This window comes from Ambystoma mexicanum, chromosome 3q (assembly GCF_040938575.1).
Source record: "Ambystoma mexicanum isolate Mex_15411 chromosome 3q, UKY_AmexF1_1, whole genome shotgun sequence".
Taxonomy (NCBI): Eukaryota; Metazoa; Chordata; class Amphibia; order Caudata; family Ambystomatidae; genus Ambystoma; species Ambystoma mexicanum.
In genome coordinates, this window is record NC_090926.1 from 577,246,631 (window position 1) to 577,265,723 (window position 19,093).

General features: G+C 46.2%; 1 protein-coding gene across 13 annotated transcripts in view; it reads left to right on the plus strand.

The window, feature by feature from the left end:
• The window catches only part of RBFOX2 (RNA binding fox-1 homolog 2), a 1,085,372-nt gene that overhangs the window by 885,577 nt on the left and 180,702 nt on the right, over nt 1–19,093 (plus strand). For 9 of the 13 annotated variants that reach the window (XM_069654361.1, XM_069654359.1, XM_069654356.1 and 6 more), the window contains 4 exons: nt 4,863–4,923; nt 6,222–6,284; nt 6,483–6,575; nt 8,414–8,558. In XM_069654361.1, the coding sequence (XP_069510462.1) occupies nt 4,863–4,923; nt 6,222–6,284; nt 6,483–6,575; nt 8,414–8,558 (362 nt within the window). The remainder of the gene's footprint in view (nt 1–4,862; nt 4,924–6,221; nt 6,285–6,482; nt 6,576–8,413; nt 8,559–19,093) is intronic. The other 4 variants (XM_069654368.1, XM_069654360.1, XM_069654369.1 and 1 more) reach the window with 1 other exon arrangement.

The window sequence follows — 19,093 nt, forward strand, 5'->3', positions numbered from 1 at the left end:
TGTACTTGTTGACGTTTGAGATTTCAAAGATACAGTGTGTTGGTTTTAATTTGTTACAAACAGTTGTCCAGGTTTAACCTTCTGGTTCCTGTATTTGCAGTCCTATAAAATCTGTCTTAACCTAGGTTTTAGTTTTGTATACTTTAGTATGGGGTTTGCAAATATTTTATTTAATTTTACGTCCCTGAAATCTCAGGCACTTCAGTGTTCAAAGGAGGGCTTGCACTCTTCTTAGCGCCTGGTACCCCCATACCTAATTAGTCCAGGCATGATTGCCACTACAAGCACACCTGCCATTGTAGGCAGCAGCGCTACGGTAAGGTGTGGAAACAGCTGACTTAAGTCCATTCCTTGTGGTGTACCCATGGCACACTTTTCTGGTTCTTAAAAAGTAAGGGAAATGACAGAATTTCTGCTGGAAGGAGAGAGATGTGGGATAAACATTGCTGTCACTCCAAAATCAGTTAATTCTCAATTATACCATTCCAGAAAAAAAGTCCCTCTTTACAGGGCAGGGAAAAGAGGAAAAAAAATCTTCTTTTTTGGGGGTAGATGGGATGTCTGTGCTTTTTTTTTTCTATCTACATATATATAGTTTTTTTATTTTTATTCTTCGTTTCCTTTTCTGTTTCTTTTTTTCCCCCTTCTTCGTGGGTCAGCAGTTTTAGTGCTTAGGGTCCAACTGTTGAATGTCGTACTTACCGCACCGTTATGCTCACGGTGAGCAACTCTCATGTTGGCGGTAAGTGAAACTAGAGTGAAATTACCTTGGGATGGTGGGCTGGTGGGATGTGAGGGGAAACTATGGGAGATGAGGGAAAGCTAGCAGGGAGCAGCGGTACTACCCCAGGTTAGGATCGACCAAATGTTTTTATAATCGCAGTGCAAATTTGAGTTCACTGTGCACAGCTGTTAGAATCTTAATCATCAGACAGCAGGTGAGCCTTATTTTGGACAGAACTGCATGAACAAAAATGCTCTCCCACTGGGGCGACACATTTTAGATGTTCAGACACGAGAGATTACTCACTTTAGTTTTTATATGCTCAGAAAGAAGAGTTTTCCCACTTGCTAGACACCCTGCATCTCCGGTCTTAGATAGTAGAGTAAATGTCTGATTGCACAGTCCCTTTCCCCTTTGCACAGGTTTATCTCTAGACAAATGCTTGTGTTCTCCTGCTCTCACGGCCTCCGTCTCATCAGCTTTTAATGCAGTTAGCCATCTTGCCTTGTTCTGGTTACAACCCTTTCTGGAGAACAGTAGCTTGTTTTCCTTCTAATTTCCTGTTCTGTGAGCCTCACTAAACCATCCTCATGCAAAACCCTGCTGCTAAATCATTTGAGCACAACAGTTCACTCAGATTCAGATTTAGTAGAGTAGCATGGTTAGCAGGAAGGGGACAGTGACTGAAAGGGCATGCTTTATATGTGTTTAGTACTACCGCTGACTCACTAAACAGTTGAGGGAGAGCTGGCAAGCCTTGAACTCCCATCCGCTTCATTAAGCCCGGGATGGGATAGGTTCCTGCTTCCTGCCTGATGGTAAATGTGCGTCTTCTGTGACTTGCATACTGGGTTTTCATTTCTTTTCCGTGGCTGCCTTGATGTGACTGGCCGTCTCTGTGCACAGTTTGGTTACTTACATGATCTGGCCTGTGGATCCCTTCCCTGATTGTTGACCCCTCACCCTGAGTGTCCGGGACCCCTGCCTGGCTGGTCTTCTACTGATGTACTTGTGATTCTGTAATAATGCACCCCTTGGGCCGTCTTTTTCTTTTTTTTTTTTTTTTGGATGTTCACCACTCGCCTTTCTCTTCTCCCCACCCAACACCTACCCCAATCCCAGCACTTTTCTGTTGGTGTCGAGCTATGATTGGTTGCTTGTCACCTCACTGCTGCTATTTGGCTCCCTTTTGCTTGACTGGATGCCTCTGATTGGTCCTTTGGCTCGTTTCTTTTTATTTCCTGTGTTTGTGTTTTTACGTTTCCTGACTTTCTCTGATGTTGATCAGTGCCTGCCTGTTACCTTGTTGTAAGCTTGCACACTGTTTGACTGGTGGAACCCTCCACTTCCCATACCCTTCCTTCCTCTAAAACATTGGTGAGCAGCTTGCCTTGTCACTTATAAGCCAGTGAATCCAGTTTGTCAGCAAACTATTCAGCTTTCACTTGGAACAAAACAGAACCACTTTTAAATGGTGTCCCCATGCAGTGTTTCAGTTTAATGTCTATAATATGGACAGTTTACAGGTTAGTCATGAGAAATTCTATGTGGATTTCTAAGTGTTTTACCATTTCTTGTGAGGGCCCCCCATTTCATCGTTCCCTTTGCCCTGCACACCTCCCTTATGTAAGGAATATGCTGCTGCAATCATTTCACAACAGCCTAACTGTATACTACTAATATTGCATTGATGAAACCATCCTATCCAGCTGCAGACCTGGTTGGATTGGGCAGCTATTTTCACTAGAATTCTAGGAAAGGAAAGTGAAGAGGTTGAGTATTACATTTGGTTCAATTAATGTTAGTGATGTTATCGGATACAAAATTGTTATGCCTGTAACTTTCTCATGAGGGTGTCCAAGGTTTTGTGGGGGATGTAATTGAGAAAGGAGGACAAGAGCAAGAAGCATTGCCACCTGAACTAAGTAATAGAAATTGAAAAGTAGAAATTTGAACTGTTATTTAGCAGGCATACCAGTGGCAGCTGAACTGAGGCAGGGTAAATGTGGGGAGCAATGACTACCTTTTTATTTTTTACAGGGGACTTCCCTGGACTCTGTTGCCTTGCATTATTCCAGTACAACTCGGAATTGCAATAGGATAAAGCCTAGTCGGTCAAAAAAAGGAAAAAAATCCATTAGATGGAAACATTTTGATGGAATGGCATTAGATGCAATGGTTTTAGATGAAATAACCATAAACCATTTTCAGTATATCTGCTCTATAATGGGAAATCTGGAATTTAGTCTTTTTGATGTTTCTAGAAACCGCTGTCACTGGAATCTAATAATTTACCAGAGCATTTCAGAATACTGTCCTTTTTCTAGTGACTAACTCTTTAATCCACCCTGCAACGTGACCTCCAGGGCTGATTCCACATGATAGGCACACTTGTTTGGGGATTCGAAGAACAGGGCAGGAATATCCAGAGTTCAGTTCCCAAATGCTGTTGTAATAACACTCTTGGGCTTAAGTGGCAGTTAAGGGATGCAGCTCGCCAACCTCCCTACCACTCGCCCCCTTCTGAGTTTGCCCTTTGATCCCTATTTTATCTGCATGCCCCTCTTTCACCTCCCCACTCCTTTGGGCCTTTTCTATCAAATGTTAAATTGGTTGGAATGTGTATAATTTGATTATTATTTTTTCTAATTTAAAGTAGCTGTAGCATAGGGTCTGGAAACAAGATCAGTGCAATCTCTGCAACCTACCAGCAAACCTGTCTGTCTTTCCATAAACTCAAGTAGTGGGGGAAGGGAAGAGGTATGAATGGGAGCCCCTGACCTCTAGTATTTACGCCCTTCTCATTTCCTTTTTCTTGGATTCCTCACCTATTTTTCCTTTTTCGCATCTTCCACTCAAATTTTAATCCCTTTAATTTTTCCTGCCCATTTCCATCCCTTCCATTTTTTCTACTTCTACTCTTCCCTTCATTTCATCCTTCCCATTACTGTGCCTTTGTACCTCGCTCTTTGCATTCCTCCCTTATTACTTTTTCTTCATTCCATTCTGCACATTTTAGCTATGATGGGTCAAAAGAAACATAAAAAGAGTTGAATATCACTGACCTACTTGTCCCCTTCTCTGCTGTTTCTTTGAGGGTGGTATAAGATGTTGTTCATTTGTGGTCTCAGAAGCCCTGCTCTTGTTTCCTACCCTATTGTTATCTGCATTAATGACTCCAAATGCGACCATATACGAGCAATGTGTGCAGCGAGTGTGCAGACGGATGTGACTGAGAAATAACCAATCTTAGACCTGTTCCCTGCTAGTCCTCTCAAGATGAGGCCACTGTTCATCAACTCTCAGCTCAGCATTTTGTGGGCTGGACCTTGTGTGCCTCCCACAGACCTGCCTCTGTAACCAGAAAGCCCTGATCTTGGCATTTTAGTCTGATTTCTTGCATATGGTATCTACAGCTCTCTCAGAACACACATGGTTCCCCACTAGATCGGGCACCCAGGGTGCAGTGAAGGTTGTAGCTGTACTTCTCCATTTTTTAACTCTCTATTGAGTTGTCTTCCAAGATTCCAATCCCACTCCAAAGTTCCAGGTATTTGCAGAAACAAAGGTAAGTGAGATATGTGGTGGTAATCGAGGTAGACAGTTGATCCTGTTATCTGAGTGGATATTGTGCCATCAGTAACATAGATCTCCCCTTCTGGCATAATCGCCCATTACAACTTTCAACAGCACTATTGACCACTAGGATGTAGTTTGCCACTTTGGGGGGGGGGGGGTTCGCTGGGGAATATACCAGGTCAGGGTCTTCCTTTTGGTTTCCCAAACTACTCAAGGCAGCCATTGAGCAGATACTCTGCAGTACCCAGTGACAGGAAGAACAGTGGTTGATCACCCCTTTGCCCGACTTGCTTTTCTCTTTACCCTCTAAAAATGCATTATATATTTTGGGAATTTCTCAGCACATAAGTCTTATGCTCACTGCTGGTTTTCAGGCACACGTTGTGAGTAGGCGGGCTTTGCTGATGTTGTCGGTAGACAGTTCCCAAGCACGTGGTCTTGTGCCTTGCGCTGGGCTCTGTGCATGAGCGCACTTCTTCTCTAATGCTGGGTATTCTCCTTCCCCCAACCCCCTTCCCTGTGATATTGCCTCCCTCCACCCTGCTTCCTCTGCTTCTAGGTGAACAATGCTACAGCCCGGGTGATGACAAACAAGAAGATGGTGACACCATATGCCAACGGTAAGGCTTATGCTGTTAGGGGGTGGGGGGCGGGTCTTGGAGGATGGTTTCTTGCACTCAGCCACCTCTAATGCATGATTCTAGTCTCCCTCCAATCCACTTGTGATGCCTGCCTCCTCCCTGCTGTACTGTGTGCCTTGCTTGTTTCCCACTTCACCCTACCCTCTGTCCTGAATCCTTTGATACCTTACACTTGCGACACAAAACTTCTGATGTCTGGCACTTGCAAACCACTCCCCTGTCTCTCTCGTTTTTGCAAACTACCCATCGACCCCTCTGGCTGTCCCCCACCCCTCACACCCGTGATGTCTGACACTTGTCCATACCCCAAGTGCAGATGTGTAGCTCTTGAACACCACCTCCCTTCCAAGACCTCTAATGCCTGACTCTTGTCAACGCCCAACCTTTAGCTGAGTATTACCCCTCCTCCCCCAGACCTCTTTCTGGCTCTTGCACCGGAGACCCTCGGATGCAAGACTGTAGTGTTTCACCTGCCACTCCAGAAGATACATCGGATGCCTGTCTCTTGACCCCCTTTCCACTCAGACGCTTGCCTTCTGATCTCCGAGTGGCTCTCCTGGCCACTTCACCCCCACAGCTTAACTCTTGCCTCTCCTCAATTCTCCCCCATCATCTATGCATTGCTTATCTGCCTTTGCCCCCCAGATCCCGCTGTAGCCTTGCTCCTGGCTCCCTCCCTTGCTGATGTTGGGCTCCTTTTCCTTTCACGCCTGTGTGACTAAGCCCCCCCCTCCCCTCCTACTTTCGCCCCTCTGATGCCTGGCTCCTCTTCACTCCCACCATTCCCCTCACCCCAGCTCCCCCCCCCCCTGCCCAATGTCTGCTGTCTCTTCATAACCCTGCCCCACAAATGCCTGCCTCTCCAAACTCAAACACCCCCTCCCCCCGTTGTCTGGAATCTCTTCAGCCTCTCTTCACCCCTTGCCCAGCAGGCTTTTTTTCACGCCCAAATCCCCCCTTCCCCACACCTCTGTCCTGGCTTCTTTTCACACCCTTGCTTGGCTTCTCTTCACCTCCGCTTGCCTGGCTTCTATTTGCCCCAAAAACACCCCGCTGATGCCTGCGTTGTCTTCTACCTCTAGCATTCCTGAAGCCCACCCCCACCAAAAAAAGTTGGTGCCTAGCTTTTCCTCTCCTGACCCTTTTGGTGTCTAGCATGCCTGGCTGCCTTAAACTGGCACACCTAGCCCCCACCACCAAAACGTTCATGCCTGGGATCTCCTATGAATTCCCCTTGGTTCTCTCTGTCCCCCTCACTGACCAGCTTTCTTTCACAGGTTGGAAGCTGAGCCCTATGATGGGAGCCATGGGAGCTGTGTATGGACCAGAGTTATATGCAGGTACGAGCCCTTGCTGTGCACCAGGCTGTTCTTTGCTTTTGTTCTGTGCTTCCTCTTCTCCGGACGTAGGAGGTTTCTTGCCCCTCTTCCACACTGCACTGATGTGTGTTTTAGTTTTTTTTTAAATTATTTTTTGCCGCCCTTTTTTTTTTTTAACCCTTTTTTTTTGCATTTTATTCCTTTGGGAAACTAAATCAGCTTCCAGCTTTCAAGCCGACGTCTCGCTAGGGAGCGATGCCACGATGTCCCTGCCAGGAAGGGGGGGGATAGGCACTTACATTCCCTTGCTAAGTAAGTAGAACACCCCTATTGGCCCGGTTTTTTTTTTATTTGCTTGAGTATAGTCTAAACTGTGTAACCTGCTTCTCTTTGGCCTTTGTAATGTATACTTGGGCTCAAGAAGGGTGGAGTAAACGGGGGTTCCGTGAACAGAAGGATGTTTGCATGTACTCAATGTGCAATATTCTATTTTTACATAGCTGGGCTGTATGCTGCACTTGCCTTGCTATTGTCAAGTTCCCTCTGGGCTTTGTGATGTGAGGGGTTCACAAGAAAATGTTTCTCTGGTTATATATGTAGCATGGATGAGAACAAAACCTAGATTGGGGTTACTTTAAGGTGCACGCCAATATCTGTGCAAGCGGAGTTACGAATCTGCTAGAAGGGGCTGTTCCAAAAGGAGTATGTCCTTGCATGAGCTTTTGTGTATTGAGATTAATATAGGGGCACACAGGAAAGCTGCTAAGATTGTAATACTTTATACAGACAGATGCAATGAAAGGGACTGTGGGGTTAATGCAGGGAAAATATGAAACTGTCAGAGGATTAATTAGTAAAGTGTTGAGGAAAAGTATGGGGTGCCTCAGCTCTGACTGAGTTGCAGTAACAACTAGATGGAAAATACAGATGTTCATTTAATTTGAAAGGGCAGGTGGTGTTTATTTTTGTACATCACTGTTTCGCTTGCTGTATCTTTTCAATTTAAGAGGGGTATATACAGAGAATGCTAGAGCCCCCGTATACATTACAGAAGCTACCTTTCTTGAGATGCGTGCTACGTTTGGATTCCTGCCCTGTTCTGGTGCCCGGGCTGCTCTGCTGTATTATCCGTCGACCTGTTGGAAAAAGTTCTCAGGCAGAATTTTTCTTATTTTTTGAGGTTCCCTCAGGGCCTGTTATCTGCAGCATACAAGTGACACTTGACTGGGGCCCAAATATCCATGCTTGATTTTATATTTCAATTTTCACTTCTAAGACTCGGTACTCGCGTGAGTGTTTTGTACTCCACATATTGGAAATGAGAACAGAATATGGGATATTGCTCATACTCCTTCTGTCAGCCTCTGTTATTGGGTATTCCAAAGTCACAAAGGCTCTGGACTGCATCCAGAACATTTTTTTAATGATTGAGAGTGCCTGTATCTGTAGAGCCTTGAGCAAACTTGTTTTTTAAGAGAAGTAGATGATGGGATATATCCTTTCAAGTCAACAGCTTAGTGGCTCGGAATGGTATCTCATTCCTGCCTGAACTCCCCTGCTGTGTGATGAAGCTAAATCCCTATTTCACAACAGAGGTGCCACTGCATTTCTCATTCCAACTGTCACTGCTAAGAGTAACTGCATTTCAGCACCGGACCCAGTTTTTGACTCCTTTAAACTCGTAACCATGCGTTTCATTCTTTAATATTTTCTTGCTTGAAGGTGGGTTCTTTTGTCTGAGTCAGGTTCAACCGTTAATCCTGGCGTTGGACAGGGTATAACCAATGCTGAGAGAGCCTGTTGCTTGATGAGAACTGTGCATGCAAATCGGATTTGAGGCATTGGGGTGGATTGTTGGCTCCACCCACACGTTTCGCCTTGCTGCTTCCTCTCCCCACTGCAAGAAGGAACAGGCATGAGCCAAGAGAATGCATCTGAGCATGGAGCCCCGTGAATGCATTGGCATGACCTCCGAGCGGCAGAACGCACAGAGACCGCTCCTTCTAAAACCTCACGCATGCACCCTTTCAAAGCTGACCCTGGAAGTGGACAAGGTTATCGTTTTCTCCCTACAGACAGGCTTCAGTAGTGTTAACTTGAACCCACTTTCATTGTTCTTCCCTCCTTTCGATTCTTTCCCTTTCTCCCAGTCCCAGGATTTCCATATCCAACGGCCGCTACCACTGCTGCTACTGCTGCTGCTGCTTTCAGAGGTGCACACCTGAGAGGCAGAGGACGCGCTATGTATGGGGCAGTAAGGGCCATGCCTCCGACAGCCATCCAAGCTTATCCTGGGTAAGTGCATGGGTCAGTGCGGGGTGACTTCAAGCTGCCATTGATGCCCTGTTAGTTTGAAGTAATGCATCAGCTGCTATCTAGTAGTGGCTGATCAGTGTTTTTTGGGGCGGTAGTGCCATCGCAACTAAACCAGCCACCCTAAAGCCTATTCAATATTTAGAGAATTGCATTGCTGAAGTGAACAGGCATATCTCTGTCCAGTAACCACCTCCCTCCCCCTAGTGTACCATTTTTGTATACCGATTGAATTGTTCGGTGGCTAATCTGTTCCCTGTTGTGAAGGTCCCTCTCTCCTCGTCTCACTTTAGACAGTATGCCCCATTTATAAAATGCCCACAGATATCCCTGGGTTTCTCAGAAAGGCATCAGTTTTGCCCTTTTCTAGTTCTGTATATAAAGTAGTTGTCGGCTTTGACAAAATATTTAGGTTACATTAAACTCAAAATGACTTACAAGAAACCTTTACATTGGTTGCATAATTAGAGAGGACAAAAGGCAACATTTTTATGTCTTGTCTAGCACATCCTAAAATGAAGGACTTACTCTTTGTGGGAAATGGCCCATAAGTTCCTCACTTGTGATCCCTGGAATTATAGCTGCATTGATTTGCCCATTGTGAGCAGATCTACTAGCCTCTTGTAAGTAGGAACCCTATTTTGACTTGGCCTAACTCTATGCTGACCTTTATTGAACTTTCTTATATTACCCACACACCATCTGCTGCAGTGACAATGCAGTGTTTTTGTAGATGGGGGACATCATTCAAGATTTATGAATCTATTTCTGCGGCTTGTGAATGTTTGGATTCACTTGCTTTGAAGCATCAGAAAGACTATTATTGGTTAAGTAATCTTTACCATACTGATTAATGAAGTGCATATGTTGCATTTTGAGATGTTATGCATCATATATGGAGATGCATGCAATCTTAACTCAAATCTACATGATGCGCACTGATACATATAGTTCATACAGACACGTCTGCAGAGTATTTCAAGATGCATGCGTTCTATATTGAAATATAGATACTGACCAGACGCAAACATTTTATACAGAGATCTATTTAGTATATTGATTTCTGATTGTTAATCTGCTTAGAATCGCATGCTGTGCATAGGGCCGAGATCCAGTGGTCACTGCGGAGTATTGCGTTTTGTTTTTCGTAGTTGAAAAGGGACGTCGACAAGGCGTGTCTGAAATACTATCCCTATAGTGTTGTGCGTTGTACCCACAATCCCTCACGCGTCGAGGTCCCTCAGATTGTTTTTTTTCGCCCAGCTACTGGTCGCCTTTACGCGGAGCTCCTCGAGAGACATTGCAGATTCCATCCCCTCGACCTTTGGTTGTTTTCCTATTTAATATATAACATATCGATCCCTCCCTCGACGCAGTTGTGAAGCTGTCTCCGCCGAGCAAGATCTTCGACGGAGGGGACGAGCGGAGGAGATCCTTCGGCATTGCCGAACACGTGGCCTGGCCTCGCAGGCCAAATACAGTAGGGAGAGTGGGGTCGTGGGACATCTCTGGTTCTTTTCTGAGAATGCCTTTCTTTTCCCCTTCCTTTCCCTTGGGGTCGTTATCACGATTTATTGCCTCGGCTATGGAGAGGACACCCTTTAGGTTTTGCCCGCTTTGCAAGGGTAAGTTTACTTGGAAGGACAAGCATTCACGGTGTAACCGCTGCTTGCCCCTCGATCACAAAGAGGAGGGTTGCACGGCTTGTCGGCTCCTTAAGCCAAAGACTCTAAAAGACCATAGGGTCAAGAGGTGGGCGGCCTACGCTATGTCGAAGGCCGATTCTTCACCCGCCGCTGCTACCACCGACAGTGACGAGGAACGTGATAACACGACCTCCACTACGGAAGTCGTAGACCCCTCTAAAGAGCGCTCGCGCTCTTAGTCGTCTGTCCCCGGCCCCGACGGGCTCGGCTCACGCCCTGCTTATGGGGATGAATACCCCGGCGACACTGACGCACACAATACCACACATAAGCACAAAACCCATGGCTCTTCGTCAAAGACGAAGAAAGCATCAGCGCCCAAGGAGGCGCAGGTTCCACCGGCGGCCTCCTCGGACCGTTCAGGTTCGAAGCCCCTCTCGCAGCCGCGACCAGCGTCTGGGCTTTCGGCAAATAAGGGCGCCACCCCCAAACCATCGGCCGGAGCGCACCAGCAGAGAGCGCACGCCGCCGTAGAACGATCGACCCCCGTAACGTCGAAACCACAGCCCTCTGCTGACAAACGAGTCACAGAGAGCTTGGCGAGGATCGTTGTAGCCGACGCCCAGAAGCGTACGCCGAAGGACACGTCGAGCGCTACGAAAAGGTCGAAAGACACGCCGAAAAAGCCAGAAGAAAGACAGGGACTACCCCCTTGGGGGACCCCCAGTACACCGGAAGGCTTGTCGGAAGGCGACGGGACACTTTCCTCGACGTTATGGGAGAGGTCGAGCCGTTTTCAGCTAGATGACACTAATTTTCCCCCGCTAGACCGCTCAGGGGGTACCCCATGAAACCATGGAAAGGCTCCATCTCTGCATGGAGAGAATGGAGAGGTTTATGAAGACCCAGAACCCTCCTACTACCAAGAGAACAAGAGAAGGGCCTCAGGAGGACCCCAGGGCCAAATATCCGATACTATTCAATCCCCAGCAGGACACAGCCTCAGATTTCCATAATGTGTATGACCTCACTGGCGAGGAACAATACTTGGAGGAGGAGGATGAATTTGTGGACGATGAAGAGGGACAGAACCAGGAGGAAGGTCTGGAAGACAGCCCAGACATGGTAGGAGAAGGCTTCGGAGAAAATCCAGAAGAAGGACCTTCTCATCCCTGGCAATCCCCATCAGTATATTCGGACACTGATGTCCTGAACCTAAATCCTCCTGACAATTCACCTATTAGAAACACTTCTCCCATTGACGATCAGCCCACATTCAATGCCCTGTTGCGCAGAGCAACAGCACATTTCGAACTGGACACTGGGGAGATCTCTCCTGAAATAGACTTTGTGGAAAGAGTAATTAAGGAGAAACCCCCGGTCAGCCAGACCATTCCCCTCCTCGCTTCAGTGAAGAGAAGAATCATCCCTTCGCTATCCACACCCGCACTAATCGGGGGAGTTAATCCAAGAATTGAAAAACTTTTCACTCCTTCACCCTCAGACCCGCTGTACATCAGGGGACATTCCATTCCGGATTCCCTTGTAGTAACTAATACAAGGAAGAGGGCAGGGGTGCCGCTGTCCACCAGCGAGGCACCACCTGACAAGGAGGGCAAGAGGTTATATGCCCTTGCAAAGAGAGTCACATCCTCGGCTGCCTTTTCGGCAAGAATTGCGAACAACAATTCTTTGCTAGCTAGCTACGCAGACGCGTAGTGGGCCAAACTGCGCAAAGAATCCGAAGAAGCGCCGGAACCACTACATACACGCCTGCTATCAACTATTGGCGAAGGAACCCAGGTCAACCAGAGTATTGTAAAGAACTCTCTGGATGCTGCAGAGACAGCGGGACGTTCCCTGGTTAAGTAAGTGAACTACAGGCTCTTTCTGGTCTAGACCCCTTCGTTACAGTTCACAGAGATCAGGTGGTTCTACGCACGCACCCAAGGTTTGCACCGGAGCCATTACGTACACGCCTGCTTTCAACTATTGGCGAAGGAACCCAGGTGAACCAGAGCATTGTCAAAAACTCTCTGGACGCGGCAGAAACAGCGGGACGATCCCTGGTGCAGGGAATACTCCTAAAACGCCATGTATGGCTGCGCAACTCAGGGTTTAAACCGGAGACACAGGCGTCTTTAATAAATAAACCTGTGGAAGACTCTAACCTCTTCGGAAAAGCGGTGGATGAAGCTCTAGAGATGGCTAAAAAAGAGTTTGATACTATCAAGACTCTTGACCAAATCTCTAAGCCCACTACCAGACGCGGCTATGGCAACAAACGCTTTTTTCGTGGCCAACGCCAACAACAACAAAGTCAGCATCAACAGTACCCTGCCACCAATTACCAGACCAATAGTGGGCAGTAAAGCCAAAGAGGCCAGCGCCGGGGTAAAGGGAGAGGTCGGGGATCCACCCCCAGAGGCTCCCAAGCCCCCAACAACTCCAAGTGACGCGAAGATTCGCGTCCCCTCCCATGCAACACCGGTCGGGGGCCGGATAACATCCTTTCTTCCTGCATGGAAGGGTATAACGTCAGACCGTTGGGTACTTTCCACCGTAGCCCACGGATACTGTATCGAATTCAACAGTTCCCCATCCTACAGACCCCCGAGGGGACGTCGCATGACACCGGAACATCTTGCCATCCTTCTCCAAGAAGTACAACAACTGCTGGAAAAAGGAGCCATAGAGGTCGTGCCTCTATCTCAGGTAACGGAAGGTATTTATTCAGTGTACTTCCTTGTACCCAAAAAGGATCTAACCATGCGCCCTGTATTAGATCTGCGCCCAGCGAACATGTTTATCAAACCCCAAAAGTTTCGTATGGTAACCTTACAGGAAGTGATCCCACTGCTTTCACAGGGAGATTACATGACAACATTGGACATGAAAGATGCATACTTTCATATTTTAATGTTGCCAGCGCACAGAAGATACCTCAGGTTCATGATAGAAGGCAAACACTACCAGTTCAGAGTGCTACCCTTCGACATAGCATCAGCACCAAGGGTATTCACGAAGGTGCTGGCAGTGGCAGCGGCCCACCTGCGCAGGTTGTCCATCCCAGTTTACCCTTACCTCGACGACTGGCTCATAACAGGGGATTCTTACGAAACATGCATCTCCAATACCCAAAAGACGGTAGACCTTTTGTTCCAGTTGGGCTTCTCCATCAACGAAAAGAAGTCCAGTTTAGACCCCAGTCAAATCAAGCAATTCCTAGGGGCTCTAATTCAAACAAGGGACGGCCTCGTCTTCCCCTCCAAAGAGAGGGTCCAAAACATGCTGTTTCAGATCCCTCAATATGTGACCGGTCGAGAGGTGACGGTACGCAAAGCAATGTGCTTACTAGGAATGATGGCGTTGTGTATTTATTTGGTACCTCACGCGCGCCTGCGCATGCGCCCAATGCAAGAGTGGCTCAACAGCCAGTGGTGTCAGGCCAGCGGACTATGGGAGGATCTAGTAGTGGTCTCGCAAGCCTTGGTTCTCTCGCTACGGTGGTGGACAAAGGAAAACATGGAAAAAGGGAAACCCTTTGCCACACCCGCGGCGGAAGCCACTCTGACCACAGACGCATCCCTCACAGGATGGGGGGCTCACCTATCCCATCAGACTGCTCACGGAGTGTGGACTCCGAACGTAGCATCCAAACACATAAATCTACTGGAGCTACTAGCTGTGTTCAAGGCGCTAAAAGCCTTCCAGGAACACCTACAAGGCAAGACAGTAATGGTCCTTACAGACAGCACCACAGCCATGTACTACATCAACAAGCAGGGGGGCACCCACTCTTCAGGCCTGTCCAAACTGGCCCAGAATATATGGAAGTGGGCTCTCAAACAAGACATGTTCCTACTGTCACTACATGTACCCGGGGAACTCAATCTGCTGGCAGACAGACTCAGCAGAGATTTCCCCCTGCCCGAAGAGTACGAATGGCGCCTGCACGAAGACATCGTCTTCGACGTCTTCACACAATGGGGATTCCCAGAAATAGACCTGTTCGCAACCCTGGAGAACTCACAATGCGTAAGTTACGCCTCCAGGTACCCCCAGAACCAATCCAAGGGGAACGGTCTGTCGATGCAATGGTCAGGGAAATTTGTTTACGCTTTTCCCCCGACTCCCCTTCTCAACAGGGTGGTGCACAAGATGCACCAGGAACAAGTGACCATGATACTAGTGGCCCCAATGTGGGCTCGACAGCCATGGTTCGCTCACTTGATGGAGATGTCTCTATCTCCCCCAGTGAGACTCCCCTGCCCGTACAACATGCTGTCTCAGGACAAGGGCAGGACTCTGCATCCATGCCCCCAGAACATGAACTTAGCAGCTTGGCTCCTGAAATCATCGGACATCTACAACTCCCGCAAAGATGCATGGACATCCTCAGGGAAGCCAGAAAACCTAACACTCGCCACTGCTATTCTAGCAAGTGGAAAAGATTTGTCATCTGGTGCAGGAGTAAAAGCATCAACCCTATTGACTGCTCTCCCACACATGTTGTGCTATACCTGACCCACCTATTAGATTCAGGTCTAGTGTTTAACTCCATTAAAGTCCACCTAGCGGCACTTTCTGCATACACCACTTCCCAACTCAAGGTGTCGTGGTGGAGGATCCCTGTTATAAAGGCCCTCATGGAGGGAGTAAAGAGAATACACCCCCCGATAGCTGACCCAGCTCCCGGATGGGACCTTAATGTGGTACTTACCAAACTCATGGGCTCACCATTCGAACCCATGCACAAAGCATCTCTTAAACACGACTGCTTTTTTAATAGCTATCACCTCCATTAGGAGAGTAAGTGAACTTCAGGCTCTAGACCCCTTCGTTACAGTTCACAAAGATAAGGTGGTTCTACGCACTCACCCTAGGTTTGCTCCGAAATGTATTTCAAAATTCCACGTAAACCAATCTATAGAACTACCAACGTTCTTTCAAAATCCTTCCAATTTGGGAGAAAGGACTCTGCACACACTAGATGTACGCAGAGCGGTCATGTTCTACATGGAAAGAACCAGACCACTGAGGAAGACTAATCAGTTCTTCGTCTCGGTGGCAGCAGGAAGAGAAGGAGATGCAGTTTCAAAGTCCACTATTTCTAGATGGATTGTTCAATGCATCACTCTCTGCTATACTCTTGCTAAGAGAGAACTGCCTTTTAGGCCAAGAGCACACACTACTCGAGGCACGGGGGCATCCATAGCATTCATTGCAAATGTTCCCCTTGAGTCCATCTGCAAAGCGGCTACCTGGAGTTCTGTGCACACCTTTACAAAACACTACTGTCTAGATGCACACTCTAGATCTGACTCCCAGGTGGGACAGGCAGTATTACGACACCTTTTCTCTACTGTTCCTTCTCATAACCCACCGCCAACTCCGGGTACTGCTTGCTAGTCTATGCACAGCATGTGATTCTAAGCAGATTAACAAACATCAGAAGACAATGCATTACTTACCGTAAAAGCATTTCTGATGGTTGTATCTGCTTAGATTCACATGCGCCCACCCTTCCTCCCCGCTCGGATGGAAGGAACATAGACTTCCTTTATATCTCTCTCTTTTCTGTACTCACTCACGTCTAGAAGGCTACCTCAGGGCAGAAAAATACAAACAGAGGGACCTCGACGCGTGAGGGATTGTGGGTACAACGCACGTCACTATAGGGATAGTATTTCAGACACGCCTTGTCGACGTCCCTTTTCGACTACGAAAAACAAAATGCAATACTCCGCAGTGACCACTGGATGTCGGACCTATGCACAGCATGTGAATCTAAGCAGATACAACCATCAGAAATGCTTTTACGGTAAGTAATGCATTGTCATATTTTCTGAGTTTGTGAAACGGTTTATTCACATGCCTGCCATCTAGTAGTTGGCTCAGTGTTGCATTTTAGTTTTTCGATTTCAAGAAATAAGGTGTCAACAGGGGCATCCCCATCTAAAGTATTTAGGAATCCATGACTTTCATATGTCGACAGCCTCAGATTGTGTTTTTTTTTTTCTCCAAATTTTATGGATACTTTTGACACTTAAACTCTCAAAAATATAGTAATTCGAATGTAAAGTATTTCTTATTTAAAAACATAACAGTCCAATCTACAAAGGAAAATGACAGAGGTGCGAGGTGAATAAGAGTAGAGAAATGCTGATAAAGAGAAAATTAAAGAAAAGGACAAAACCCCTAGAGTTTGATTAAAACAACTAAGCATAAAGGTCATTCAACGCCCCCAGATCATCTCATATTTGTGATGTTGATCTTTTGCCTTGAAGGACACTTTCTCCCTCCTAGGCAGAAGACAAACTGTGCAACCAATCAGCACAGGGGGTAGTATCACGTCCAGAATTTCAGAAGGGCTCTGTATGTGCAGAATAGTTTACTACGATTCAATACAGTATCTTAAGTAAATGAACCCAACACACCATGAAGGGGGTCTCTTGGAAGAGAGAGACCCAAGACAAGGTCTATTCTCTGGAAAACACCATTCCACAATAATTGGATATTTGTACACCAGCATAACATATCGAACGTGGTGCCCACCTCCAACAAACCTACTCATTGCACAACTTGCACAACCTCATCTTCCAAGGGGACCAGTACAGGTACTGGTTAAGCCTCTGCTGCGTATACCACAATTCTAAATTAACTTTGCATTTTATTGGACCTGCACATATGTGGTTCTATTCAATATCCGATAACAACCAACCCAAAGCCGAATCCCAATTTCCTTCATCATTGTGCTGTTAACTTAAACGTATGAGTAGCTAATTTGTATAAAGTGGATGCAGAGAGAGGCATGTACTTAGGAGTGAGATCGCAGGTGGAGTGTGCATTGTATTATTCATTGATAAAAAAAATGACAGCAAAGAGGTCCTGCGGTACATTGTAACAGCAGATTTCTATTGATTTCAGCTTATATTTAAAGCGCAAGAATTCAAAGTCAACCATACTCTGACCATCATGGACCTGTCCAATTCTCCAAATTACTGCTTTTTGCCATGAAATCCACGATCAAACTTAGTTACCCTGTTTAACCGCCGGACATTTCCACAAACTAGAGTCTTCACACAGTGGGTACTTCTCATCTCAAATCTCATTACATTTATGTTATGTAATGTTACAGCATTTCTATAGCGATAAAGCCCTCAGGCATCTAAGCGCTCCTTCACAAGCAAAAAGGGTCAGTGAGGATGAACCGAAAGTTAGATAGTTAAAGAGTTCAGTTTTCAAAAGCTTTCGAAAAGCCAGATGGTTACTTTCTTCTCTTGAGAACCAGAGGTAGATTATTCCATGCCTTAAATACAAGTACTGGGAAGGAAACGTCCATTTCCACGGGCTCTCTTCGTCCTTGCACCTGCAGGAGTAGGGTGGATGTGGAGCGAAGGTTTCTACGCCATTCTTTTTCATGTTTTATGAAAGGTGGAGTCGTACCAACTAGCAACCTTTTGTCTGCAAACAGAATAACATCTAGTGGTGTTGGCAAGACAGACACCTCTTAATATTAACCCAGCCTGCGCAGTTAATTTGGGCAGTCGCAATCCAGTGATGCAATGTACGTAACGTAAATTCAGTGAGTTAGTGTTATGTCTGGATAACCAAAATCACCTAGATGCACCAGTCTTTGAAGGACATCCGGGCCCAACCTCGGCCCCTCCCCCACACAAATGTATTCAATGACTTACTAATGCACAAAAGTAGATTTGAAAGCTGTAGAGAGCATAATAAAAACATAATAGTTTTGGGAGCAAAGTCATCTTCACTAAGTTAACTTTGTCAGGTTTAATTTCTCCCATTTACAGCAGCATGTGGTTCAATAAATAAATCAAACAATGGAGACAAGGGGCAGCCCTGGCGAGTCCCTTTTTGAATCCGGAAACATTCTGACCGACCATTGACAGCTACAGCCACCTTTGCACCACTATATAAGTCTCTAAAAAGTCAAAGGAAATGTGGTCCACAATTTACTTTAAGCAAGACTTGACGCAAGAAAACCCGACTTAACCTGTCAAAAGCCTTTTCCGCATCAGTACTGACGGCTGCATACGCATCTGCAGAATTTCTCTTTAGGTAAATAACATCAAGCAATTCCCGTAAGTTGTTATAACCATTCCTTCTGCTTACAAAACCTATCTGATTTTTAAAAAACATTTTCAGAAGCAAGCCATTTATTCATCCAGCGACTATTCTCGCTAAGAGCTTTACATCAACGTTCAAAAAGTGATATAGGCCAATAGTTCTCAAATAGCGAGGGATTTTTACCTGATTTCGGAATTACCGTAATTAATGCAGTCTGCATTGTCTCAGCGACTGCCTCATTATGCAGCATCATATACAATTGTGCAAGGAAAGGGGCCAGGATCTGACTAAAGGTTTTATAAAACTCTATTGGGAATCCAACAAGGCCAGGCCATTTACCATTTGCAGGTGCATTTATTGAATTTTCAATTTCCTCTAGATCTTGATGCATCAACAGTAATCTTTCACGCTCATTCAGACTTGGCATATCTATGGAACAGAGATAATTATTAATTTACAACTCTGAAACAATTTCATGAACCCTACTTAGGGAGGCATAATATTGTCTAAATTCCTCACAAAGTTCCTCATTCTTTCTCCTTATTGTTCCTCCCCTATCCACAACATAAAGCCCCTGTCTGTTGTTCACCTTCTGCTGTAAACGGTTTGCCAACAAGGCTCCTTACCTTTCACTCCGTTCCCAGGAAGCTTGTCGCAAATGGAATAGATGCGTCTTTGCCTTATGATGAAGTTCACAGTTCAAAGCCTTTTTCTCATGGGACAAAGCCAACATATTTTCATTACTTGGACAACCATAATAGCGTACCTCACTTGCTT